At 35.2% G+C, this 27,282-nt stretch overlaps 1 protein-coding gene across 2 annotated transcripts in view; it reads right to left on the bottom strand.

Annotated features, from left to right (window-relative positions):
- The window catches only part of LOC123557332 (sushi, von Willebrand factor type A, EGF and pentraxin domain-containing protein 1-like), a 33,805-nt gene extending 6,589 nt beyond the window's left edge, over positions 1-27,216 (bottom strand). Inside the window, exons 1-30 of one of the 2 annotated variants that reach the window (XM_053543690.1) lie at positions 27,024-27,216; positions 26,333-26,494; positions 25,912-26,079; positions 25,030-25,197; positions 24,613-24,768; positions 23,961-24,128; positions 23,308-23,475; positions 22,880-23,035; positions 22,321-22,488; positions 21,716-21,883; positions 20,977-21,138; positions 20,278-20,445; positions 19,646-19,813; positions 19,192-19,353; positions 15,227-15,394; positions 14,559-14,714; positions 14,053-14,220; positions 13,392-13,559; positions 12,372-12,533; positions 11,944-12,111; positions 11,449-11,616; positions 10,619-10,780; positions 6,107-6,274; positions 5,654-5,821; positions 4,468-4,623; positions 3,701-3,865; positions 1,980-2,147; positions 1,302-1,457; positions 952-1,119; positions 471-638 (exon numbers count right to left, since the gene is read on the bottom strand). In XM_053543690.1, coding sequence (XP_053399665.1) covers positions 471-638; positions 952-1,119; positions 1,302-1,457; positions 1,980-2,147; positions 3,701-3,865; positions 4,468-4,623; positions 5,654-5,821; positions 6,107-6,274; positions 10,619-10,780; positions 11,449-11,616; positions 11,944-12,111; positions 12,372-12,533; positions 13,392-13,559; positions 14,053-14,220; positions 14,559-14,714; positions 15,227-15,394; positions 19,192-19,353; positions 19,646-19,813; positions 20,278-20,445; positions 20,977-21,138; positions 21,716-21,883; positions 22,321-22,488; positions 22,880-23,035; positions 23,308-23,475; positions 23,961-24,128; positions 24,613-24,768; positions 25,030-25,197; positions 25,912-26,079; positions 26,333-26,494; positions 27,024-27,138 — 4,894 coding nt within the window. In that variant the 5' untranslated portion in view covers positions 27,139-27,216. The remainder of the gene's footprint in view (positions 1-470; positions 639-951; positions 1,120-1,301; positions 1,458-1,979; positions 2,148-3,700; positions 3,866-4,467; positions 4,624-5,653; positions 5,822-6,106; positions 6,275-10,618; positions 10,781-11,448; positions 11,617-11,943; positions 12,112-12,371; positions 12,534-13,391; positions 13,560-14,052; positions 14,221-14,558; positions 14,715-15,226; positions 15,395-19,191; positions 19,354-19,645; positions 19,814-20,277; positions 20,446-20,976; positions 21,139-21,715; positions 21,884-22,320; positions 22,489-22,879; positions 23,036-23,307; positions 23,476-23,960; positions 24,129-24,612; positions 24,769-25,029; positions 25,198-25,911; positions 26,080-26,332; positions 26,495-27,023) is intronic. The other variant, XM_045348746.2, reaches the window with a different exon arrangement.
- Between the last annotated feature and the right edge of the window lie 66 nt (positions 27,217-27,282).

The following is a 27,282-nucleotide window of genomic DNA, read 5'->3' as shown; positions in this document are numbered from 1 at the left end:
TACACCCAGTCAATACTGACACATCCGCATATTACCAGAAAGGAAATTTTCTACATATTCTTAACCCTTATAATGCTGGACACGATTGATTCTACCTTTTTGCGACCAGTGTAGAACATGATCAGCCTGCAAGCCTGCATATCCGTGCAGTCTGATCATGATCTGCACTGTTCACCATTCAGTCCGTATCTTTTTGATACGCACCCCTTTTAACAGTTAATGGTACTGTTCAAACTGAAAGATGGACAAGTTCATTATAGAAATTTAGCAGGGTAAGGGTTAAAAAGCTCCATCGGAATGTGTATTACATTCATACCTTTTTGATGTAACTACAAATGTAATAGAGTAAGAACAACGATATTTTGATTACAATTGAAGTGTGTAATAATAAGCTGACCTTTCGACGAAAGATAATATCTTTAACTTATTATTTCAATAAGCCTAAATACTCAAAGAAGTATGCAACATACTGCAAGATGGGGCGTCGCTACTCCAAGCTCCATTTGTTTGACATGTGATTGTAAGCTGGCCACTGACGTAATATCCGCTGTTACAACTGAAAGTTGCTGAGGTAGTCTTTGTATTGGTTGCCAAAGTAACACTTCCGCTTCCGGGGTTCGTCAATATTGGACACATGACTGAAATAATGGGATCTCATGTATTATATATGTATTGTATTATACATATGGCAGGATCACGTCAGTTGTGATAAATTCACCGTCTGGCATATCCTTAGATGGACTGATTAAAACAATGAATATATACACGAGATACAAACTGTCATCTTCGATGTTATCTTAGTATGGTCGAGTGATTGTTTGCATGCTTTATACTGTTATCATTTAAGTACTTGTCAGATACTCATAAGTATAATAAATATCGTAGGATTTTAAGACTGAGATCAGAAAAGGATTGCCCCGTCACCTATTTTTGTAATAATGCAAAATTTACCACACTCTGGTTGGTTAAATCCCCATGTTCCATCGCTTCGACAAGTAATATTTTCAATGCCATTGAGTGTGTACCCAAGGTCGCAGCTATAAGCCGCCAATGTCACGTGTCCACTTGTTGTCATAGTGACGGTTCCGCCGGTAGGTGATGTCAACGTCTCACACGGATCTAAAGACAAAATACAAGATATTTGCATGTTTTCAGACAATTTATAAGTCAGATTAAACGTGGCTTTTTCCGAAATGTATATTTTTCATTGGTCTTGCGTAGCTTTTTTGTTGCTACCCTCTTAATGAATAAAGGGTGTAATGTCTGGACTGATGCGACACAGTGTTGTGGCATATACTTACTGCATACTGGATCTGTTCCGGACCAGCCGGAACCATCTGCTGCGCATGTGCGAGAAGTGGTACCATCTAACGAGTATCCAACGTCACAAGTGTAAGTTGCAGTTTCTCCATTGTCTGTCATGTATCCATTCTGTATACTAGCCGGTGACTGACATGCTGGAATGTAAATATAGTTTATTTTCTTAACATTAGAACTTCGGTAAAAAACACATATAAAGATATAGATCAATACAAAGAACAAATAATACATCTTAATAATTTTAAATGTGACCTTATGAACAACAACAACAACAACAACCAGATACAACTTTTCCATTACAGTATCTTACAGCTTGTTTACTTTCCATGATACTCTCTTAAAGTAAGCAATAGTGCTTGAAACGTACTCATTGAACAATAAACTGTTATTAGATAGTGAAGAAGTAATTTTTGTCTTCTAAAGTACACAGTTTATGTACACCACTTGCAAATAAAAATAGTCCACAATTAAAGGAGAAGGTAGATACAACATGGGGATCCTGGATTATCTTGAGCTGCATAGACATATACAGTAGCCCGAGCTGCATAACCAAACACAAGAAACGTCATCTAACATTCCAGCGTTATCATTTATTTAAAAGGGGTCTGCATGTGTCTCCTATATCACCTGAACCCAGATCGTATATCGTTTCTACTTACAACATGTCGGAGCTGTGAGGTCCCAAGTGCCGTCAGGCTGACAAGTTCTTGTATTTGAACCGATCAGGTTATATCCCGGAAAGCACGAGTATATCGCCGATGTTATTCTGCTGGTAGATGTTGTTGTAACACTTCCACTGTCTGGCACAAGAAGCGTTTCACATTTGACTAGCAAAGACAAAAGGAAAACTGTATGAAATTAAGCGATTACGAGAAAGGCAGAAACAGTCTTTGCTTCTTATAACTAAATTTTAGGTATGTTAGATCTTTTGTTCTCATTTTGTGCTCCTTTAAGAATGACCAAACACAATTTTTTTCGAAAAATATTATTCAAGTATAGTTTTCATTTTCATTTCGCTTTTAAATGAACGTATGGGAAAAAGCCGATATCGTAAAGAAAGAATTGTTATCTCGCGGGAAAATGTACCTTTAGACTTTTATTGGATGATTTTCCAACAAGAAATTTTCACGTAATAATTATCTGAAACAAGTATTCATTTAAGAACAAATAGAAACTAGAAAATGCTTTTGTAAAAAAGCGCATGTCTCCCCCAATGCAAAGTCCTATAGGCAAGAAGTCAATAGGGGTCAGGAGCAAAAATCAAAGAGACACTGATGGTTGGCTGCAATAGGGATCATCTTCTTGGCATGTACAGTCATCCCGCTAAATTTCAACACTCGTGGCCTAGTGGTTCTCAAGTCACTGTTCAGGCTCCTGTGACCTTGACCTTTGATCAAGTGACCTCAAAAATAAATAGGGGTCATCTACTTGCATGTCCAATCAACCTATTAAGTTTCAACATTGTAGGTCAAGTGGTTCTCAAGTTATTTCCAAAAAAAATGATTTTACATGAACAGGCCACTGTGACCTTGACCTTTAACAGACTGACCCCAAAATCAATAGGAGTCATCTACTCTGCATGTTCAATCATCCTACGAAGTTTCAACATTCTGGGTCAAGTGGTTCTCAAGTTATTGATTGGAAATGGTTTTCAATGTTCGGGCCCCTGTGACCTTGACCTTTCACAGAGTGACCCCATAATCATTAGGGGTCATCTACTCTGCATGACCAATCATCCTATTAAGTTTCAACATTCTGGGTCAAGTGGTTCTCAAGTTATTGACCGGAAATGGTTTTCAATGTTCAGGTCCCTGTGACCTTGACCTTTAATAGAGTGACCCCAAAATCGATAGGGGTCATCTACTTTGCATGTACAATCATCCTATGAAGTTTCAACATTCTGGGTCAAGTGATTCTCTAGTTATTGATCGGAAATGGTTTTCCATGTTCAGGCCCCTGTGACCTTGACCTTTGACGGAGTGACCCCAAAAACAATAGGGGTCGTCTACTCCAGCAGCCCTACAACCCTATGAAGTTTGAAGGTTCTAGGTCAAATGGTTCTCCAGTTATTGCTCGGAAATGAAGTGTGACGTACGGACGGACAGACGGACGGAAGGACGGACGGACGGACGGACGGACAGGGCAAAAACAATATGTCTCCTGGGGGAGACATAATAATGCCTGTTTCAGTCATACGAAATGAAAAAAGAAAAACACGCCATTTAAGTTCATGCTGACGTTTCACGCTTTGGTGTTTTCGTAAGAATTTTGCACGCTCGTCAAGCCTCCTAATTTACCTATAAAATGTATATTCCTTGAAATCATTAAAGTGTTGTTAAGAAATTTGCTATGATACATGACAATATATAAGTATTCGTACCACACGTAGGCGTGGTGTCCCAGTTACCAGTATATTGACAGTAGACCTTGTAAGCCCCATTTAGGGTGTACCCATTCTCACAGTAATACAGGGCATATGTCTGGGTACCCGTTGTTTCTAGTGTAAACAATCCGCCTGTTGGTGTAACGGCTGTCTGACACAAATCTTAAAGGGAAGCCAAATTCCATTTAAATTGGTAAAGAATAAAATCAGTTTAATGAGTCATCACGTATCGATGGTATCCTGGAAAGGCAATCACGTAAGCTGATGTTATTTGTGAAGCTTTTGTCAGTATCATCAGTGATACCAATTCATACCATAAAGTCTTTGGAACATGTATCGCTGCCGAACAAGTTAGTTTGGTATCTATATCATTGAACATACTGAACTGGATAATGTACAGAAAAGACTGTAAACGTCGCATATGATCAACACTACATGTGTACGAGTTTCTTTTGCGTCCAGTAAGGTACCCAGTTACAGCTACAGTTACGTATCTGGATTTATTTTGCCTCCTTGTACAATCATTTAGATACAACATACCATGCAAGAGAGGTCACAGTACCGCGTTTAACGCCTATGGTAAGACGCAGTCAGGGATCAAACTCCCCAACCTTGAGGACTCAAAGCGTGTTCTCTACCGTTGAGCTACTGAGGACAAGATACCGGTAAATTGCAGCATACATAAGTTTCTTTACGCATCATAACTATCATAACTTTATAAAATCATAAATGCTTAGTGTTACAAATTGTGAATGTAGACTTACTACATTGTGGATCGCCATCTGTCCACCCAGTTCCGTCAGTCTGGCAAGTTCTGACGGACTGCCCTAGCAATGTGTAGTTCACATTGCACGTGTAGTTTGCTGTCTTGCCGTTAGCTACAACTGCACCATTTAAAGGAACACTAGGAGGCTCACAATCTGTATAAAATTGTTAGAAAAGGAATAAAAGATTGATCAAACTTTATGACGTCATGCTGCAGCAAAGTTGCATTGCGGATGTATACTATGAGTCTGTATAAAATGTTAGAAAGGGAAGAAAAGGTGGCGTGAACTTTATAAAGGCAAGGTGTAGCAAAGGTGAATTACGAAGGTACTGTAGGTCCTTTATAAATACAGAAAAGGGAATAAATGTGGATCGAACTTTATGAAGGCACGCTGAAGCAAAGATGAATTGCTGAGGTATACTGAGTCTGTATGAAATAATAGAAATAATAGAAAATGAATAAAAGGTAGATCATTGAACATGCTGTAGCAAATATGGGTTGTGGAGGTATATTATGTTATGTGTATAATTTGAATGGTTGAGGTTTACTATAAGTCTGTATAAAATGTTAGGACGGAATAAAAGGTGGATTGAACGTTATGAAGACGTGCTGTAGCAACAGTGAATTTTAGAGGTATACTTTGAGTCAATGTAAAAATGTCAGAAAAGGAATAAAAGATTGATTGAACTTTATGAAGGCACGCTGTGCACAGCAAAGGTAAATTGTAGAGCTATACTATGACTTGAAACAACAAATAAAAGTGTAAGACACCGAGGCTGTTCTAAATTAAATACTTTGATAGACTGTTCTTCAATCGATGCCGAAAATGAATATTTAAAGAAGTCAAATTCAGGTTTATAACTTCAATTTTTTGAAAGTTTGTGAATGCAAGGAACAGTACGCAGTCACTGTACAACAGTTACTCCTAAAGGTTTAACTGATGAAACAGATTTTAGTGAAATATTAACATAAGACCTCTTTGAAATCAACAATTTAACAAAATGAAAATCTGATATAACTATAAATATACATGATATTGACAATCAATTAACCTGACGTATGCTGTAAGTGTCTTTCTCGATTTTTAATACAAAAACATTCTATTTAAACGTTCTGCTGTAGTTGTCATGCTCAAATTTTACAATATTCAAACATATTTAAGAGGAAAATTATTTGTGACTTACCGCACACAGGAGCTATTCCATCCCAAGAACCATCTAACTGGCAAAATCTTTCACTCGAGCCAACTAAAGTGTACCCAGTGACGCACGTGTGTACAGCTGTGCTTGTGAAACCATCAGTTGAAATTTCGATATCACCACTTGAGAGAATATTTAAAGCATTGCATCGAACTGTAAGACAATCTCATGTTTGAAAGTATACGAAGAAAGAACCCTCTAAAAAGTAAGCAAATTCCTGAGATATTTGCAAGTGAATCTTATTTCACTATCTCATAAATGTAAAGAGGATGTCAGCACTATAAAAATGAGGTATATATGACCAGTCAATATGTCAAAACTAAATTTTGTTGAACTAAAGTCACTTATCAATATCAAACCAATAAGTTTCAAACCATAGTTCCCAATCTCATATAAAATGTTTTATTTAGCTGCGAGCTATTTTTACAGCAAACGTACCACATGACGGAGAAGATGGACTCCAAGATTTATCCTGTTGGCAAGTTCGTTCTATGTTCCCGACCAATGTATACCCCGCTACACAGCTGTAGTTCGCCGTCGTCGTCAAACCGTCGGAGGCCAGAGAAAAACTACCACCAACCGGGTTACTCAATGAATTGCAAAATTCTGTTTAGAAATAAATAAATTAACCACACATTAAACTTGAACGTATTACGGACACTATTGAATTCATATAAGACATGTGAAACCAGGATCCCGGTAACAATGGTCTTCCGTAGCGGTACATAAAACACAAAAATTTCGTGATATTACATAGTAAGAATTACATTTCTCGGGACAATATACAAACAAAAGTCACTAACTAAAATTTCCAATCAAACGAAGATAAAATTGATTCATCAAAGTTATGCTTTGGCAGAAACATATTTTCTATCAGGGGAAGTCACTGCATAGACAATTGTAAAACAGTATCAAGGTAGAAAACGAAAGAAAAGGAACGTCCAGTACTTGTGCCAGTCCCTTTTGAATTGGTGCACCGCTATGTAAATAAGAATATAGTTGCATAAAACAAATATTTGTCTGATGCTGTGAAGTGTGTGTGTTCGGGTTTAACGTCTTTTCCAACAATTTTTCAGTCATATAAACGACTGTGTCTACTTGTAGCAGTGAGCACAATGCCCAACTTTATAGTGCTGTCTCACTGGAATATCACGCCGCAGACACGTGGCATGATACCCCACCCAGTCACATTATACCGACACCGGGCTGACCAGTCCTAGCACTATCCTTCTTATGCTGAGCGCCAAGCGAGGAAGCTACTAGTACCATTTTATACGTCTTTGGTATGACGCGGTCGGGGATTGAACCCACGACCTCCCGCACTCAAAGCGGACGCTCTATCACTAGGCTACCGAGGCGGTGAAGTACCTAAACATCTGGCTGATTTAAAACAAAAAATTGCCACGGCAAGACAAGTTAATGTGGAGTTTTAGGGCAACATTAACTTTGCTTTTGTGGAACTGTTATGTCAAACTCTACCCGTACAGAAAAATGTAGGCGAACCGGTTAACATAGCTCAAGACCTCAACAATATCCTCACCATATTGCTGTAAATACAAATACAGAAAAAAAAACGATGATGATAAACTGTTTCTATGTAGCTTTTATTTTGTACATATGAAAAAAAAACATTCTGATAAATAAAAAAAAGTTTACAAATACAAACGAGCAAACAGAAAATTGCAATACAATGATATTGATATTCAATTGCCATTGTTTAGACACTTTTTATATAACACAGTAAAAGCAACAAAGAGCTATCTGTATTGTTAATTAAATACTAGGTGATACTTCATTCCATTTGTGTAATTGTTAAAAGTAAATTTTCGCTGTTAAATATAAACACATCCTATTGTGTTTGTAAATATAATGCGTTATGTCACTTTGTTCAAAGAGATGTTGGATGTTGTTTTAGATGTTGGATGTGAATTTGTTATTTTGATTTTTTAAACATTTTCTACGGTCGTCTAATATGCATGTCTAATATGCACCATCAAACGTCTTTTCACGCTAATCCAGAGATAATGAAGACATGCATTTGAAAAGGATGTCTGGTAAGAATATTTGCAAATGGAGACACACGTACACTAAATATATATCTAAAAATATCCATTGCCTATATTTCACTAAAACGTTTTATCTTTAGATATTTACTTCAAATTTAGAAAATCCTCATCAAATATATTCTATTTTACTAAATAAATAAATAAATTGTGTAAAAAATTGTGTATGTAGAGGTACATTCATGATAAAATGTCGTGCAGTAACTGAAGTTTTTTTACAAAGACTTCCAGTTTATAATGTGTTTAGCTATATATATTATAACTTAGTATGAAATGATATATAAGTCCATATATTAATTTAGCAATCGTTGTATTTGACAACTGGATTAAGTGTTAGGCGTTGCTATTAGTATCAATTAAACCCCAGTCAAGAAATATGAGTTGTTTACAAATCAATTGTTAATCACACATGATAAATATGTTAGTATCAATAAATATAATGTAAAGTAAATATAGCAACTGTAAAGCAGAAAGTACCAACTCAATATGAAATATGTCAAACAATTGTAAAGCACATGTGAGGAATGTAAAAACTATTTTTTTCCACTATCTTTCACAAGAACATTATTTTGTGTCCTACTTCTTTGTTTTATTTTTCTTCCCTTTCCTACTTGGGACACTCTCTCTTCCAGTATCAACAGGAGTTTCCAGTTCATATGAATGCACAGGCCGGATATAGTTTAATTCATCAGCACGCAACAAATCTGGAGCGTTTGTTCTATTATCGCCTAGATTGTCTTCTCCAGTGTCTCTTATTGGCACTGTATCTTTATCGCGTATCTTCTTTGTCTTAATTTTCTTCCCTTTTCTACTCAGTACACTTCCTGTTTCCAGTTCATATGAATACACCGGTTGAATATAGTTAAATTCATCAGCATGTAATAGATCAGGAGTTTTTGCTCTACTGAAGTCCATATCGTTTCCAGTGTCTTTTACAGGCTTCGTACTATCGGTTCCACGATGACTCTTTCCTTTATTTGTAGGTTTTACTTGCCCTTTTCTTTTCGTTCCTCTCATTTCAGTGATAACATGACTAATGGGGGGCAACTGCACTTTTCCTTGTGGTTTCTTTCGAACTGGAAGGGTTGGTGGCCCGTTTGCAAAAATAATGCTGGTAGTTGTCAACGACGAAGGTGGTCGTGATTCTGTCTTGTTGTACTTCTTCAGTAAAGTTGCCTTTTCTTCGGTGGGCTTTGGTTCTGGTAACTCTTCTGGCATTTTATCTGTGGACATTAGAATGAAATTTATCAACTAAATGACTTTTTACTTGAACGGTATAGAAAGGTGGGGCTATTTCTTAACCACTGGGTTGTAAAAAATATAAAGATATAGACCTTCCTCATATACAAAGGAACAAAAACGTTTAATAGCATTTCGAAAAAAAAAACGTTTATAGAGACGCTAATTTCTTTTCAACCATTTGTTTCCTGCTTTGGTCAATAGATGAAATTGTCCTTTTCTTAAAAGGAAAAAAAAAGAACCATCAAAGTCTGCCCATGCAGGCTCATTCGATACCAGCAACAGCAAACCTAACACCTCTATATCAGTTTCTGTTTCTCTTGTTAAAAGTATACTTAAAGCAGATCACTTAAATTTGCCGTACCTGGCTCGTCCGGGTGTAATTGCACTTCTGAATCTATTTTAGATTTCTTATTCCTCAGTTGACAATACAGGTAAGTGAGGCCTATCAATAGTATAACGGCAGCCACAAACAGCAAGATAACGACGATCATAGCTGCAATAGGAATATTCCAAGCTGACCCATCTGTGGATGCTTCGGTGTCTGGTGTTTCTGTATCTAAGCAGTAAACAAGTAAACAATTTAGCAATACATTTTTGCCAGATATATCAATATCATGAAACTGTTGTAGTGTGTAAAGACACAATGTATCCATTTCATATCTTTTAGAAATTTATCATCCATTAGAAAAAATGAAAAATCAAGTTATTTCGAAATGAATAAAAGAAACACACTTTCTTAAAGGTATCTACAAGGATATGGGCAGTGAATGGTAATTGTCGGATTAAATATGTGAAAGAACCACTGCAATTAAAACAACTTGCGCTAATTAGCTATACTGGTTTCTATCATATTTAAAATAAAAAGACCACTTACATGTTATATTAATTGGGATTATTTTCAAATCCATGCTGCTTCTGATGCTGAACTCGTAAAAATATCCCGAAAATGGTTACTATCAAAATTAAAAAAAAACAAAACCGTTGCTCGTTTTCTGGAGTAAACGTCGAGATGCAACTCATGTAAGCTCATAACTTTCAGTTCATTGTCACACTGCCAAATGGTTAGAGATTTATTTTTTTTGTTCTGTTCCAGCAATGGTGCAACACCTAAAGCTACCACGTCAGTCATGCAAATCTCGTGCAATTTTGATTTTAATTTGTTTTTCAGAGGCATCTAAGGTATTTCCGAGTTGTAACACATACTTTTCTTTTAAGCCCTTTTTTATTATAGTATGAATTTACGCATTCATTTATAAATTTCAGCACAAGAGTCATCTTACGTCCCGGGGTGTAAGACGAGTTTTTCTAGCAACGACAAAAACACGGAAAAATCGTGCCTGGTATGCAAGAAAAGTGATGACTAATTAGCACAAGATTGTTAAACGGAAAGGAAAAGCAGGTAAAACTGAAAATAGGTAAGTAACGAATACGACTGCTAGAAAACAATGAAGTATACAGCTATCAGAATCTGGTATATTTTGAAATCCAGGAATGTTAACCGTGCAAACTGTTTTTAATGGTACTAATATGTAGTGCATAATTACCAAACGGTTTTCACAAACACCTCAAGAATGTAAAGATAAAAAGTAAAACCAATGAGTTAAAAATACACAACACTAAATTAGAGGAGAAACTAGATACATACCACACACAGGTGATATTCCATCCCACCCCGTTCCGTCATTCTGACAAGTTCTTGTCACAGAACCGACCAGCACATAGCCTACATTACATGTGTAGGTCACTGTCTGCAAGTCTGCAGAGATGTTGAATTGTCCGTTGGAAAGAAGTGGTGGAGACTGACAAACTAGGTGAAATAAAAAGGAAGAACATATACAATGTCGCTCATATTATATATACACATTTCAAAGTGAAAAAGCACTTTTGAGCGATATATGTCAACATACTATATATGAGAATCTACGTGGAAACGTATATTCATGATCACACATATCCGCACACAAGCAAAGGAAAATATGGCGTCCGTTTTATAATTCACTGAAATGACATTTGACAAATAAAAATCTATAAAATAAATCATAGTTTTGTTCGTTCCTACAGAAAGTTGCAAAACATAAAAGCACATAATGCTTTTGTTTAAAATGAGGCTGCCACATTTTTCGTTATGAAAATATAATATATCAATTTCTTCTTAAATCCTATTTCCGATAATTGTTTTCCCAAATGTTTTTAAAGGTTCGAATATTGAAAATGTAGAAAAATATGATTGAATTTATTGTTTCTGATAACTTTCCTTTATGGCTCCAAGTGTAAAAATTCATATGCAATATTAAAAGTAGCGATTTTGTAACCATGCACTCTTGAATAGCATCTATTTGGACAGTTTTTCATCTGTTTCTTTTTTTAAATGATATTTAAAGCCTTATGGAACTTAACGTGAATTGTATGAATATAATTTTATTTCAGATGATATGGTTGGCATGTTCACATTTTATTAATTAACCCGAAACTTACTACAGAATGGTGATGGAAGGTCCCATGCGCCCGATGACAGGCATGTCAGTATGCTAGTTGAATTGATGGTGTAGCCGGTAACACATGAAAAGTCAGCTGTTGTTGTTAATCCACTGGTAGAGAACGACACGTATCCACTGTCTGGATCACTTAGAGCTGGACATTGAACTGAAATATGACAAAAATGGTGCAGCACTTTTTAACATTATCAATCAATTTAAGTGTGGGGATAGAGTCAATTTGCTTAAATATTGGCTTTATCATAAAAAAAAATTATAATATCGGCCGAGGAATGCTAATGACTTTGAACCCAAAGTACAAGTATTAAGTTAAGTGTTGTTTTGGTATAAAAACAATTAATATTATAATGAATAAAAGATAAAATTAGCGCCTAAGACACATCAAAACAATAAAACCCAAAATTTTGACCTAAACTGCATAAATTGTCATATTAAGACAATATTGAATAATGAAAATAGAAACACGAAAACCTACCACAAGTCGGCTGCGTTGATTGCCAAGAGCCATCAGCATTGCACACAATCTGACTTTCCCCATCTAGAGACGTACCTACTGCGCATGCGTAAGAAGCTGTTGTTTGCGTACCATTCGTGGTTAGACTGAACGTTCCATTGGCAGGATTGGACAGCGTTTGACATAGTGCTTTGATAAAAAGGTAATAGAGTTTTGTATCTCATTACAAATACATATATGTAAAGAGTTATTATGAACACTAATTCTTCGGATTGAATTTTTTTTTCCGATCAAATTGCAAAACATTCTAAAGCTTTATAGGAGAAATGTTTTATATTACAAATGTATTAAGATTTTATTTTGAATTAAAGGGTACTAAAATGGTATAAAGGCTGATAAAAAGTATTTGCAGATATAAAGAAATTTAGGAGATGCTAAAATGGTCATACTGCACACAGGTTCTGAGCCTTCCCATCCCGTGCCGTCATTCTGGCAGGTCCGCGCTGACAGTCCATTCAGTGTGTAACCGGTATCACATGTATAAGTAGCCGTTGTTCCAGTGCCAGACAGAGAAACTTGTCCATTACTAGGCTGAGCAGGGAAATTACACTCTGTAGGAAATAAGAAAATAAAAAATAAAGTAGAGATAAGTATAGTTTGGCAGATTTGAGCTGATAGTCCATTCAGTGTGTAACCGGTATGACATATATAAGCAGCCGTTGTTCCAGTACCAGACAGAGAAACTTGTCCATTACTAGGCTGAGCAGGGATATTACACTCTGTAGGGAATAAGAAAATAAAAATTAAAGTAAAGATAAGTATAGTTTGGCAGGTTTGAGTTGACAGTCAAATCAGTGTGTAACCGGTATCACGTATGTAAGTAGCCGTGGTTACAGTGTCAGATAGAGAAACTTGTCCATTACCAGGCTGAGCACGGAAATTATACTCTGTAAAGGATGAGAAAATAGAAACTAAAGGCAGGTTTGAGCTAAAGGTTCACTCTATGTGTAACCATTATCCCACGCGAAGATAACAACTGTTCCGTTCCAGACAGAGGGAATTGTACATTACTAGAATGAGCATGGAAATTACACACTGTAAGGAAGCAAAATGTATCAAAATAAGCACTTAAACCATATAAACTTCTATTTTCTTTTTACTTATTTGCATTATAAATATTTTAAAATCGGAGAAGTTTAATAAATTTATCTAAAATCTTGTAGCTGATTAACACGAAAAAGCATAATAACTAGTAATTTGTTGTGCAAACAATCGTAAGTACAAAATTTATTATGTTTACTTAAAAACATGACTTTCGTAATAAAATAAAATAACTGCTTTTGAATGAAAACACAACATTTTTTTTCAAATGTAATTTTATTTCCTATTGCAAAACACATATAGCTATCTTTATTTTTCCACTTTTGACAAACCCGAATACATAAGTACATAACTCGGCAAAAACCTACTACATAAAGGCGCGTCATCGCTCCATGTTCCATCAGTCCCACATGAAATCGAAAATTCTCCTTTAAGATAGTATCCTGACTGGCACGAAAATGTCGCTGTTGTAATGAAGCCAGTAGTCGTCATTGTTAACGTACCACTATCAGGGTCAGATAACTCTGGACATTTTTCTGTAACACAATATACGTAATGAATTAGCTAAGACGCCTCATCACGCTTGCAATTACTCGTAAAATAAATGACGCTTCCTAGTATATCATACACCAAAGCAATTGTGCTCATATATAGATATGATTGTCTGATTGTCCTAACTACTGTATCTACTGCCGTGTGTTCCAAAATTCATTTTTTTGTAGTCTGAGCTGACAGAAAAAACGTACGGTTCTTTGTGTCTAACAAATTCAACAGAAAAAATCTAGACGATTTGAACTGTATTGATCATTCGAATCGCCACCTACAATTTTCGTCCTAAGATGTGCTTGTAAACAATGAATTTGCTTTGAAACAAGTCTCCAAATTGTTAGGTTAACAAACATTGATATATTAGGAATACTGAATGCTTTCGGGACTTGGTCTGTCCAGTAAAAGTGCTGATTGCAAAGGAAAAATTGAACATGTACCTATGTTCAATGTAAAGAACTTTCTACAAGATGTAAACTTTACCACATGTTGGTTCTGTAAAATCCCACGAGCCATCGTTTCTGCAAGTGATTAAATTAACTCCATTTAACGTGTATCCATTGTTGCAAGTATACGATGCCTGTGTATTGAGTCCATCTGTACTGAGTGAAACAGCGCCACCTGATGGTGTTGACAAAGTGCCACACGTACCTTAAAAAGAAAAATAAAAAATCGTTACATATCAGTTATCGTTTTATAGAAGCATTTCATTTACTCAAATTATCTCTTATTTTCAAAAGGCGTGTGCCGATGCAGTTATAGTGCCATGTGATAAATGAACAAATAGATAAAACTTTGACCAAATAAAAACAAAACAAAACAAAAGGTCGGTCTATGGGAAAGTTTGACTTTTGGAATAAAAACTATGGAATACTTTTGAGAATCTAAGTAGAAGTAAGGGGTAAACATGATAAATCAATAATAAACTACATACGTCCTTTGCAATTTCTGACAAAATGCAGTTGAAATATAAACGAAAGTTTAATTACTGCAGGTTGGGGCTGCTCCACTCCATCCTGTACCATCAGCAGCGCAGGACCTTGTTGCTGTTCCATTCATAGAATAACCTTGGTTACACAAGTAGGAAGCTGAATTTCCATCATCTATTACAACTCCATTCAGAGGATTAGCTGGAGACTTACAAGCTGGAGATAATTATTTAAAGGAAGCTCTTCTAGTCAACAGAATACAATATTACATGTCTGCAGTGAATGATTTAAGTATTAGTGCGTTATAGGCCTATGTGTCAAGTAAAAATATCAAATATATTTTTCTCGCTGGTACGAAACATTAAAGTGGGTAAAGAATTTAGTTAAATCAAAGGAATAGATAGGAAGAAAACAGAATATTGGTCTGTTGTATGTGGTAGTTCAATCCTTTATGAACAACAGATTTTTCATTTTGGGTACGTTACTCGTTAAATATAACCTGATCATGCGACGAAAAGAACAAATATCTTTTTATAATAAACTCACTGTTTTTCATTGTTTCAATTATAACATATGAAGAGTATATATATATATATATATATATATATATATATATATATATATATATATATATATATATATATATATATATATATATATATATAATGCTGATAAAACGCTTTTAGTGTTTTAGTGTGTATTCTTCATAAATATTAATGTTTACATACTGCATGTTGGTTCTACAAGACTCCATGTACCGTCCGAATTACACGTTCTCTCTGCATCACCGTTCAGACTGTACCCCGAGACACATGAATATATAGCCATTGTCTGCGTACCGGTAGTAGACAATGTTACTGTACCACTTGACGGATCAGTCAGGGATGGGCACAACACTGAAATATATAAACATACATAATAAATGAACATGCACTTTAAACGTAAAACGCGATAACATTAAGTCCTTTCCACGATATGGAATTTATTCAGGGAATGTGATGCGATACTGCAATAGAGCGGAAACGAAATAAGGTTTTGAGAAATGCATTCCTTACTAATATTTTAAAAGTAAGCTTTCCAATGAATAACAAAGTTAAGATAGAAAAAAACAAAACAAATAGCATAGAAACGCACACATGAATAGAATGTTTCTTTACAATACAGAAGTCACAGGATAGAGAGAAACTTACATGTAATTCAGTGCTTACTCCTGGTCTATCTCTTTTAACTATTGTTGAGCTAAAAATCTTAGGGACATTATGCCTGTTGCTTATATCTAAAATTTCATTCGAAGCGGTAGTTCATTCGATAACCAAATAAAACTTTTTTTGTGATTGAAAATAGTAATTCATGATATCACTCAACTCATGGGCGCATTTTGTATTTGCAAACCATTAAAATGTTCTTCGTTGCTTTTTGGCCACTGAATATGTAAAAACAAGGTCAAATACTTAAAAGGATTAACCAATTTCTAGGAACGCAGTCCACTCGGAACGGAACCCAACAAGAGTTTAAGCCTGGTTGTGTGCACGTCGAGGTCAACACACAGACAAAATAATACTTACAAGCAATCAGAACAAAATTAATAAATAGAGGAAAAAATGGAAACCCGCCTTGGAAATTAAACCGATTGATATTCCTATGATATCAACCGTGGAAAAAAGTACTTTGACGGCAAGAATAAAAAGTATTTCACTTTTTGTATTTTAGAGAAAGTGAGAAAACAGAAATATATCATGCATCTATACACAGAATGATTCAATAACAAACGCACTGCTTATTTTCAAAAAGTTTAATGTAACTTTCTTAAGTCTGGTTCAAAATAAATAACACTTATAGCACTTCTAACTGTAACAATGAAATATCAGACAGACATTTTCAAACAAAACAAAGTATCTTTGAAGCCCGAGAATGCCAAGTAGGACACAGTATACACGATAAAAATGATACTTTAACCTTTTTCTTCTTCTAGTCTCATTTTCAATATATTTTATTTATTCACCTTAGATGAACCGAACGGTATAATGCAACTCCAATATTAGATTTACACAAAAATCGTTAAATGTTTCAAACATAATAATGACATGTTTAATGAAAAAAAAAGCCCCTTTAAAATTCAAGAAGAGTCAGTGGATACACATTTTAAAGGGCTACACCCCCAGATTTCAGATGTACATTTATATACCAAAATAGGAAAACGTCTTTAATAATCATTAGCTAGCGTTATCTAAATCAATAATATTACAGATCAGTTAAATTCATACTAATTAACGGCACTCTATTTGTCTAGCATTGGAGAGCTATAAACTTCATGTACATTTTTATGAATAATTACTTCCAAACTCATCAAATATCTTTTCTACATTTTAGTTTTAACTAATAGCAAATTCAATAAAGTACCCAAAACAACAACATTCACTTTAAGGCTTTGACATCCTATTAATCTTCATGAAGGTTCTATTATAAGGTTACGGAAATGCTAGTTTTACTGTATAACCACATTTATTAAAGTCATGTGTGTACTGCACTTCCTAAATTACAGTCTACACACATTTTTTAATTTATCAGATGCTGGTTTTAGTTGTCATCCAGATGATGCCCTCTGTGGTACTAGATGCATCCTTTGTATTAAGAACGCTTACATTAATCTTTACAGAATGATGAAATCCTAAGATAAAGCAGCTATTGAGCAACATACATACAAACTACACAGCGGCTTAAGATCCAGAATAGACCTTTAAGAAAAATCATGAAACAGTTAAGAACACAGATTTATTCTCGTAATGTTATATGTGTTACGTAAGTTCCGCTTTGCTTGACCTTTTCAACATCATTGTCTTTCTCCTACTTCTTCGTCTTTAAACTTTCACCTTTCCTGCTAAGAACCGTGTCTCTACCAGCGTCTGTTTCCAGTTCATAAGGAAAAAAAACTGGTTGTAAATAGTTATAATCAACAGTTGATAACAGTTCAGGAGTCATCACTCTGTCGATCCCAATTTCTTTCATTCTTTCTTTTATAGGAGTTTTTGCCCTTGGTTCTCGACGACTAGGTGTCCTATTTTTAGTAGCTTGCTTCTTTTCGGGTGTCATTTCGCCTATCCGTTTCTTCTTTCTTTTCTCTGTATAGAGGTGTCCAATTGGAGGCAACTGGACCTTCCCGCGCGGGGATTTCTTTTCCGGTGGCGTTGTTACGCCATTGGCAAATATTACAGTCGATGCAGTAACAGAAGAAGATGGTCTTGATTCTAAATTCTGGTACTTTCTAACTATTGATTCCTTTTCCCCAGTTGGTTTTGGTACCGTAAAAACTTCCGGATGTCTCTCTTCAACAACTGAAATTCGAACATTGAAGATAAGTCAGTGACAATAAATTATATTTATATATTATCATAATATAAATTATTTCATAGCACTATGCCCAACGGATCATTTTGCAGCTGCATCTTTCAGGCATTCGCCGTCATGGCCATTACTTCTTTTAACTGACTTTAAATGTTTGTTTTTCACCATCAGTAGCATTGTGAAGGCTGATTCATTTCATGTTGTCATTCGAACAAGGCACGTTTTTTGAAAAAAAAAAAAAGAACACTGGAGCTTCTCGATAATACTACATCAATAATGCTATAAGAGTAGGGTATCACAGATATGTATCCTGACTATTTCTTGTTTTCAATTTGTAACAATTAAAAACAAAATTTCATTTAATGCATTGCCTTTATAACTCATACACTTACCTGTCGGGTCCTCAGGTTCTCGAGAAGCAGCTGACCCAACTCTCGACGATCTTTCCTGTCTCAGGCGACAGTACAAGTGCACGAAAGCGCCGAGCAATACTGCAAGTATGAGCAATATCAATATGACAATAACCAGTGCTGCTACTGGAATACTCAATTCTGAACCATCAGTAGATGCTCCCGTCCCCGGATCAGTGGAATCTAACAAATATAAAACAGAAAATCAGTAACTTGCATGCAGGTAATACATGTTTAAAATGTGTGATAAATAGGGGTAATTGAAATGCATGTAGACTGTAAACCTAATCATAGATAGAAATCATCTATATATTTAGTGTATACTATATATTCTCTTAATTTTTACATTAATATCATTTATAATTAAATGAAGTGCTTTATAAAATGCTGAATATAATTCATATAGAATAGAATAAATAGCAAACAAAAATCAACCAAATTTGCACAAATATGAAGAAAGTGTGATGAGTAATTGCAAAGAAACAAAGCAGAAGTTAAAGGTAAAAATTTATTCTTCATATTTGCGCTGATTAGGTTGGGATCAGAATTAAAGGGAGGTAATATAAAATTATGAAAATATTTAAACACTTACGATACCCAATAAATGGAGTTCTGTAACACAAATTGTCTCCGATGCCGCTGAACACAAAAGCGTTAAATTTCGCGACCAGATGTATTACTATAGACCTATAATTTCTATGTAAATTCATCTTCCTCTTCCTAATTAGCGCAAATAATGAAAGAATGTTTACTTTACTATCATGAGCCAATACAGTTTTATTTAAAGAAAGCTAAAGGAACATTATTAATAGAAATGAAATGCCACACGAATCCAATTCAAAAGTTGCATAAAGAAATAAATGGAGAAAGCAAATTCAAGTTATAACACACTGCAAACAGGACTTATTCTATAGAGAAAGCAAGTGCCAGTTGTAACACACCGCATACAGGACTTGTTCCGTCCCACCCCGTTCCATCATCCTGACAGGTCCTTGTCTCCGAACCAACCAGGACATAGCCAACGTTACATGTGTAAGTTGCAGTGCGTAGGTTATCTGACAGATTGATATCTCCGTTGGCAATGGTTGAAGGTGAATTACAAACTATATGATAAAGAAAACAAACGAATTGATTCTTGTAATGGAGAAGCGGTACTTGACACAACAAACTAGTTACATAAGACAAAAAATGCAAATACGTATACATGTAGTTATTATGACAGTATCTCATCTGATGAGGTTAACTGTAAACTTAGCGTCAACGAGTAATGTTAAATAAACGTACATATTTTTGCATAATTGCGCACGACAGTGTAAACATAATTAATGCATATATTTCAAAGTGCATCGATGCTAAGATATATATAATGTCTTCCAAACAAAGAAATCAACGCACTACAGTAAGGTGAAGGAAGATCCCATGTCCCTGCGGAGGTACAGGTCAGTACGCTAGATGAGTTAAGTGAATATCCTGCCACACATGTGAATGTTGCAATAGTAGAAGACGAGCTTGCCGATAACGTTACTGATCCACTTCCAGGAGAAGCAAGTGTTGGGCAACCAGCTGGTAAAAATATTAAACAGGTACCAGAGTGAGTGAGATTTACTACACATATATTTTAAAAACGGATATATTTTGAAAATTCTACATACCAAATCATTACGTATTACATTTTCTACACTAGATCTGTAGGATATATCAAAAATGAGAAACCTCAATATACGAAACTTTATCAGTTTCACTTTGTCTATATTTTTTTTTTGACGAATCACACATATGTTCAGTATCAGATTAAACATAATAGGTTTATATTAATGATTTATTTACAATCTGCAAAAAAGAAAATAATAAATCGTAAAGAAATAAAACATTACGTTTTTACCATCATTTTATGATTGTTATAACTTACAAAATAACGACATTCCACTATACAGCGCTACAGAAACGTGAACAATATAATCATGATTTCAAATGCGATTAAAATACAAACATTATCTGAGATATATATTGTCTGTTCAAATACTCACCGCAAGTAGGTGGTGTTGACTCCCAAGAGCCATCTGCGGTGCACACTTGTACACTGACGCCACTCAATGTTGTACCAACTTCACAAGCATATATCGCTGTTGTGTGAGTTCCATTGGAACTTAAACTAAACGTTCCTAATGTAGGGTTTACTACTGTTTGACACACAGCTGGTAAGAAAAAAATATATATTCTTTAAAAAATAACCACCACAGTTGAGAGAATGTAAGAAATCTTAGGCAGTCTTAGGCATATCACTTATACTAAGAAAACAAATGAAAGAAATTTAGAAATAAGACGAAGTTGAAAAAGATCAAGGCAAGAAAGAATAATAATTATTATCATTCGAGAAAGATGATGCATTCGTATATAAGATATACGTATAACACAAACAACTCGAATTCTAAAACTGAATTAAATTAGCGGGAAACAAAATATGAAATAATAGTATTGGAACATGACCTTTTTAATATTGACTATTAAATATTAAATTAGAAGTTATACATCCCGTCTAAATTACTAGTATAAGATAATTTATCATATACATTCCGATCAAACATGAAACAATATTAATGAAATATAATAGATATTTTCAATTTCATTTTATTATCTTACATCAAGAACATTCAATCGTCAAGTATTTTTCATTAGATTTGGCGTCTTGTATAAATCTATGTCTAATAAATCCAACCATCACTTACTGCATGATGGGTCCGAGCCTTCCCAGCCAGTGCCGTCCGTTTGGCAGGTTCTTGCTGATAAGCCATTAAGGGAATATCCCGTATCACATGAGTAAGTGGCTACTGAACCAGTCCCGGATACAGAAACTCCACCATTACCTGGTTGTGCAGGAAAGTTGCATTCTGAAATAAAAAAAAAAAAAACAATATCATCTGCAATTAAACTGACATCCAAAACTGTCGCTTTTCATTCTCCATTCTCGCTGGAACACTTTTGGAAGGTACTCGAAAATGGATGTTAAACTACATGTTTATCAAGACGTCAAACTAGACAGCTGGTCAGCAAGGTTGAATCGAGTGCCTTTAAAAATAGTTTTAAAAAAGTTGAAATTCTCATGAGTTACTAAGCTCTAATTTATTGTTTATCCATTCTTAACATTTTCTTAACGGACATTTAACATGCAATAAAGCACAGTTCAATGTGGGGTATAAAATACTTTAAATATAAAGAATGTTTCAATACTAATTCTTTAATCAGGAAATAGACTCAAGGGGAGCGGTGGTCTAGTAGATAAGGTGTCGGCCGCTCAATTGAGAGGGATCGTGGGTTCGAGCCCCACTGGGGTCACGACCATGACTTCTCATATGACACCAGTACTGGTTTTTCCAGCAAGCGGACTCGAGAGTGGTTCCAATAAGCTTGAAACTTTCATCACAAATTACTAATAGTATAAACTAAACTAAACTAAAATAGACTCACTGCAGGTTGGCGAATCACTGCTCCACAAGCCGTCCGATCCGCATGTTAGAGTGAATGCTCCATTGAGGTAATATCCGGACTGACACGTGAACGTTGCTGTGGTAACAGAACCGCTGGTTGTCATTGTGAGAGTACCACTGTCGGGATCAGACAAGTCAGGACACTTTGCTATAAGTGACAGAATTAATAACATCAGTATATACTTTGAAATAATTCAATTACAAAGTACATTCAACCCATTCTGTAAAGACCGCCCTTGGGAAACGGAAATAGAGGTCTTTGTTGACATGTAGTTTATCAACACAGCTAATGTACCATAAACTATATAACGAAAATATTTGTGAAAATATAGGATCTATGAAAAGGTTTTACAGTACTGGCCTTTATTTTTTGTGGTGTCTAGCCAAGGTTTGACTAGACAATCAAAAATTGCTTCAAAACCACCTGTTGACAGAAAACCACAATGCTCTCAATAATGTTACTTAAATTTCCAGCTGAAACAATTTCAGTTTAATTGTGTACATAAACATAGATTTTATATACAGGATTGCCTATAACTTACATATTGAATGAATACAAGTCCGAAATTAAACGGATTAACTTACAGCATGATGGTGCGGTAAAGTCCCATGACCCATCACTTCTGCATGTGATTGGAGATACTCCATTTAACGTATAACTGTTATAACACGTAAAGGCCGCTCGAGTGTTAACACCATCCGTAGTTATTATGACAGTGCCGCCCGTGGGAGTGGATAATGTTTCACATATGTCTGAAAATAAGAATAAAAGACGTGTTGAGAATATATACATTGAAATGACCAGTGGTTTTGGTCTGATATTTTGCAGATATACAACAGGCAGTTTAAGCATAAAAACTGAATTATTTGAATATGATGCATATAACCTATCAATATACGTAACGACAAAGAGGCAATGTAAAGAGTGAATACGTTGGCTGTATTGGCATTAAGATATTTCATGCAGCTTATAAAATTCGTAAAGTCTCAACGTTCTGCAATATAATCTACATTGTGTAAGCATTTATTGCCATAAAAACTGATCAGGGATATTTATACTTTAACAAAAGACAGTTAAGTGATTTACACCCACACCCACAAATTGTCTTCAGATTTCTTAACAATGGTACTCAAATATAATTACTGCAAGTCGAGTCTGATCCGCTCCATCCTGTCCCGTCTGTATTACATGTTCTTGTAGATGACCCAGACAGGGAATAGCCTTGGTCACAAGTGTATGTCGCAGTTGCTCCATCATCTGTCAACAGTCCATTCAGTGGACCGGATGGGGACTGACAAGCTGAATTCATTTCAATGGTTTAAAATTATTATCTAATCCAAGTTGCATATGGTATATTTTAGATGTTTCATTGGGTGTTTTTTAAACTCTTTGTGTAATACCGCTTTTGGTAGCTTTAAATTTGTTAATGCCAGTTAAGTCAAAATAATCTTATGCATTTTACATTTCAAGGTTGTAATGTTTGCAGAATATAGATAAAAACACCGATATATAAACAAACAGAGTGTACACAATTGTTGTATGCTTATTCAATAAATATTAGTTTTACATACTGCATGTCGGTTCCACAAGACTCCATGTTCCGTCCGAGTTACAGAGTCGGATAGAATTTCCATTTAAATGATATGCGGACGCGCATGTATACGTTGCCGAAGTCTTTGTACCAGAAGTTGACAATGTCACTGTCCCACTAGAGGGATTCGTTAATGTTGGACATAAGACTGAAAAATATAAATGAAACTAAAGCAATTAGGAAAATGAAAAACAAAACACACACCACCAACAAAAACAATAGAAACTGGCTGGTACACACATTTTGAAACTTAACAGAAACAGTTTTTGAGATTATTTTATTGTTACCTTTGAAATAAAGTATTTAGTTCGATTGTATTAAAATTATTTGATATGCTTTTGAGTGAGCTCGAGGCAACGTTATTCTAATTTCTTTATTTGAAAGTCGTTTAAAATTGTTCAGATAACTGGTTTAGTAATGAAGTGACTAGAATATTATATGCAGTTGAAACTCGCCTTTTCACAAAATAAATCGTTTAAGTCGAAGTCCGGTTATTTTGAAGTAAAACGCTCCGTCCGTTGAAATTTGAGATATCGAATTTCAGCTGTATTTATTTTCACAGCTTAGTTCACCCAATGGAACGTGACTTGTGTCCAAAACTTAAAACAGAGGCAAAACTAAACAAATACTCACTACATGAGGGAGATGAGCTACTCCAAGATCCGTCTGGATTGCAAGTTATTGTTGTAACACCATCTATACTGTACCCGACCTGGCACGAATATTTAGCTGACGTAACGGTGCCAGTGGTTGATGTAGTATATGAGCCTCCAGTCACGGAGGATAGAGCATTACATGCAGCTGGAATTAAGAGGCTTTCTTTCTTTCAAGAGAATTTAAAAAGGTTTTCTACAAGACAGTCAAAGTAGTGGACAATAGAGCCTAAAGTATTGATTAGAAGTGTTTTGATAATGTTAAACATGCGTTTCTGACAATGCTTTACGAGCGTTTAACCTAATCTGTCCACATTCGAAATATCATTACACACAGATAACAGTTATGTATATATACATATTATAGAGGAAGATTAAATTGGTTGTGGCTGTTATGACGACGCATTACACGAACAAGTTCATGCAGACAGTGATTAACAGTTGCAACAAAGCAAGAACGGATTTCTGATCATTTCAGTCATGATAGGACAGGTGGTCTAAAGAAATGGGATAGGACGTAACTGCTAAAATACAGAGATACAGTAAAGCTTTTGGAATACCGAATATTATGCAAGTGAAACATGATTTGACACCATACACGAGGAAAACATAAGTAACAAATACAAGCTTACAACACTGAGGATCTGTGCTGCTCCAGCCTGTGCCATCCGTCCGACAGGTTCTTGTAACAGCTCCATTCAACGTGAAACCAACGTTACAGGTGTATGTCGCAGTTTCTCCATTTGCTACAACAGCTCCATTAGAAGGACTGTTCGGTTGGTTACATACTATAAAAACCAATTAAAATTAGACGTATATTCTACACTTACAATAAAACCTTTAGAATTACATATTCATATTATTTGATAATCGATAAAAAACATTAGTACTGTACTATTCATGAACAAATCAGACGTTAGTCACCATTAATTCCAAAGTCCTTACATCTGCATTTAGGCATACTTTCAAGCATGTCAATCTTAATTCTCACACAATATGAAAAAAAGACCAGTAAGAATGCCGTTATAAAGACTGTACATGATGCTTACCACAGGTAGGTTGTACATTATTCCAAGTACCATCTAACTGGCAAGTTCTGGTAGCATCTCCTTGCAAGGTGTAACCGCCAGAACAAGTATAGGTAGCTGTAGTGGTACCGCCACTACTGGACAATGTAACACTTCCGCTGGCTGGATTGGTCAATGTTGCACACGAAACTGTGAAACAAACCAGTAGAAGAAATTGCATCGTTTGGTACAGTTTCATTCAAGCTTTGTAAGATATACCTTAGTCTATCAAGGATTGGTGTGTGATTTAAACATAACATCACCAAAAACTTGCACAATATAAGAATCTATATTCTGAAAGATGCATTATATAAGTATTCAACTCTGTAACAGTTTGGGTGAAAAAGTGGTCATTTTAATTTATTCAAAAGTTGTTTCAGGCCAATAAAATATATAAGAAGATCCATTGTAATCATAGAACATAAACAAGCAAAGACACAACAGTCTCTGTTTAATGGAGTCTGTTCATGAGAGGTAATGAAATGTGCAACTACCCTCACTCCCACGCCTCCAGCACCGGCTTAAGCGGAACTCTGTTATTCATAAGCATTGGATAGAATCGGTGATCCCAAAGTACCAGAAAATATATCAGTAGTGAGTCTTAGAACGGGGAGATATTTTACATCCGCCACACAGCAATTAAAGAATGCTATAATGTCATAGGTTAAAGTCATAAAACTATCATTCGTCTCCGTGGAAAGGAACTGCTTGCAGAAATTAATGATTACAATTTCATTCCCAGTAAAAATGTAATCATAGTATGGATGTATCATTTAAAAGTAATCATCCTATGGCAAATTGTGTTCGTATGGTAATTTTTTGTTTATTTAGAAGTGGAAAACAAATTTGTATCAATTTTAATACCACAATTCGGTTGCTGGGAGTTCCAGGTTCCATCAGCCGAGCAGGAGAGTGAAGAAGAGCCACTTAGTGTGTACCCGGGGAAACATACAAAGCTCACTGAGGTATCTGTCCCGTTTGTAGATAAAGTAAATGTCTGACCGGTTATTGTTGTAAATGCCTCACATTCAGCTATAAAAATCATGGAACATTGAAGAATATTATTAAGTAAACATATTTAGATAACCTACCATTTAGTTATAGATAAGTTAATACCAGCAGTTCAATGTAAAAAGAGATACACGTTCTTTGAGCAATATACCATTTAAAATGATTTTTATTTAAAAATGCTTCATGTATATTTAACTCTACTATCTACCCGCATACAATGTTTCAAATCAACTGCAAAACTATGAATATTGAACTATTTCTAATATTCTCTTACTGCAGTTTGGTTCATTGCCCTCCCAGGTAGCTGATGCTGTTTGACAGTTGCGTGATCTTAGACCATTCAAAGTATAACCAACAGTGCATATATATGTTGCTACTGTACCGTCCGAATTCACAGTCACTGCACCATTACTGGGCGTTGGTGGTGTTTCACAACCTGTGTTTATACATTAATGTAATTTATACAAACTAAATTTTGATGTAAGTATTTACACATATATACCACAAAAGCCTCCTTATGTGTAAATCATTTCTGCTGAATGGAGAAAACTTTAAAACTTTTGCAAATAGTAGAAATGAAATAAAAATAACATTTATCTCAAGAATTTAGAAAACGATATTATAGAGAAAGAAATTCAAAAATGATTTCAAAGCAATCCTGTTGGCAGGATTAGTTCATGATGCTTTGAAATTTATTGCTGCATTGTTTTTATAATGAATGGAATAGTACCAGTATGATAAGTGGTAAGGGTACAAGAATACCTTTATTAAAATTAATTAAAACAGCAAACTGAGATTTTCTGAAATTGATATTTTAATAATTTTTTGTAACCAGAACATTTTTGCTAGACAACGTTTTGGGTGTTAAAATCTGACTTCTAGAATCGGACATCGGTCTAAATATAAATTTTCAAATGATTTGGTATTTTCTGTCTGTAGTAAAAGACCTTAAAGGCGTAACTTACTGCAAGAAGGTGCGGCACCAGTCCACGTGGTATCAGATTGACAAGTTCTAGTTGACGTTCCCCACAAAGTATAATTAGCCTCACATGTATATAAAGCAGAGGTCACTGATCCCATTGTCGATATAGACACGCTACCCTGGTCTGGATCGGTCAGTGATGGACATGTTGCTGTAATTTAGAGAAGGAAAATACAGTTGTGTGTTCAGGGAAACCTAAGATCTGTGTAGTTAGATCTTGTACAGACCACTTCCTTGAATAC

Source organism: Mercenaria mercenaria, chromosome 5 (assembly GCF_021730395.1).
Source record: "Mercenaria mercenaria strain notata chromosome 5, MADL_Memer_1, whole genome shotgun sequence".
Classification (NCBI taxonomy): domain Eukaryota; kingdom Metazoa; phylum Mollusca; class Bivalvia; order Venerida; family Veneridae; genus Mercenaria; species Mercenaria mercenaria.
This window is presented reverse-complemented; position numbering and strand designations above follow the sequence as displayed.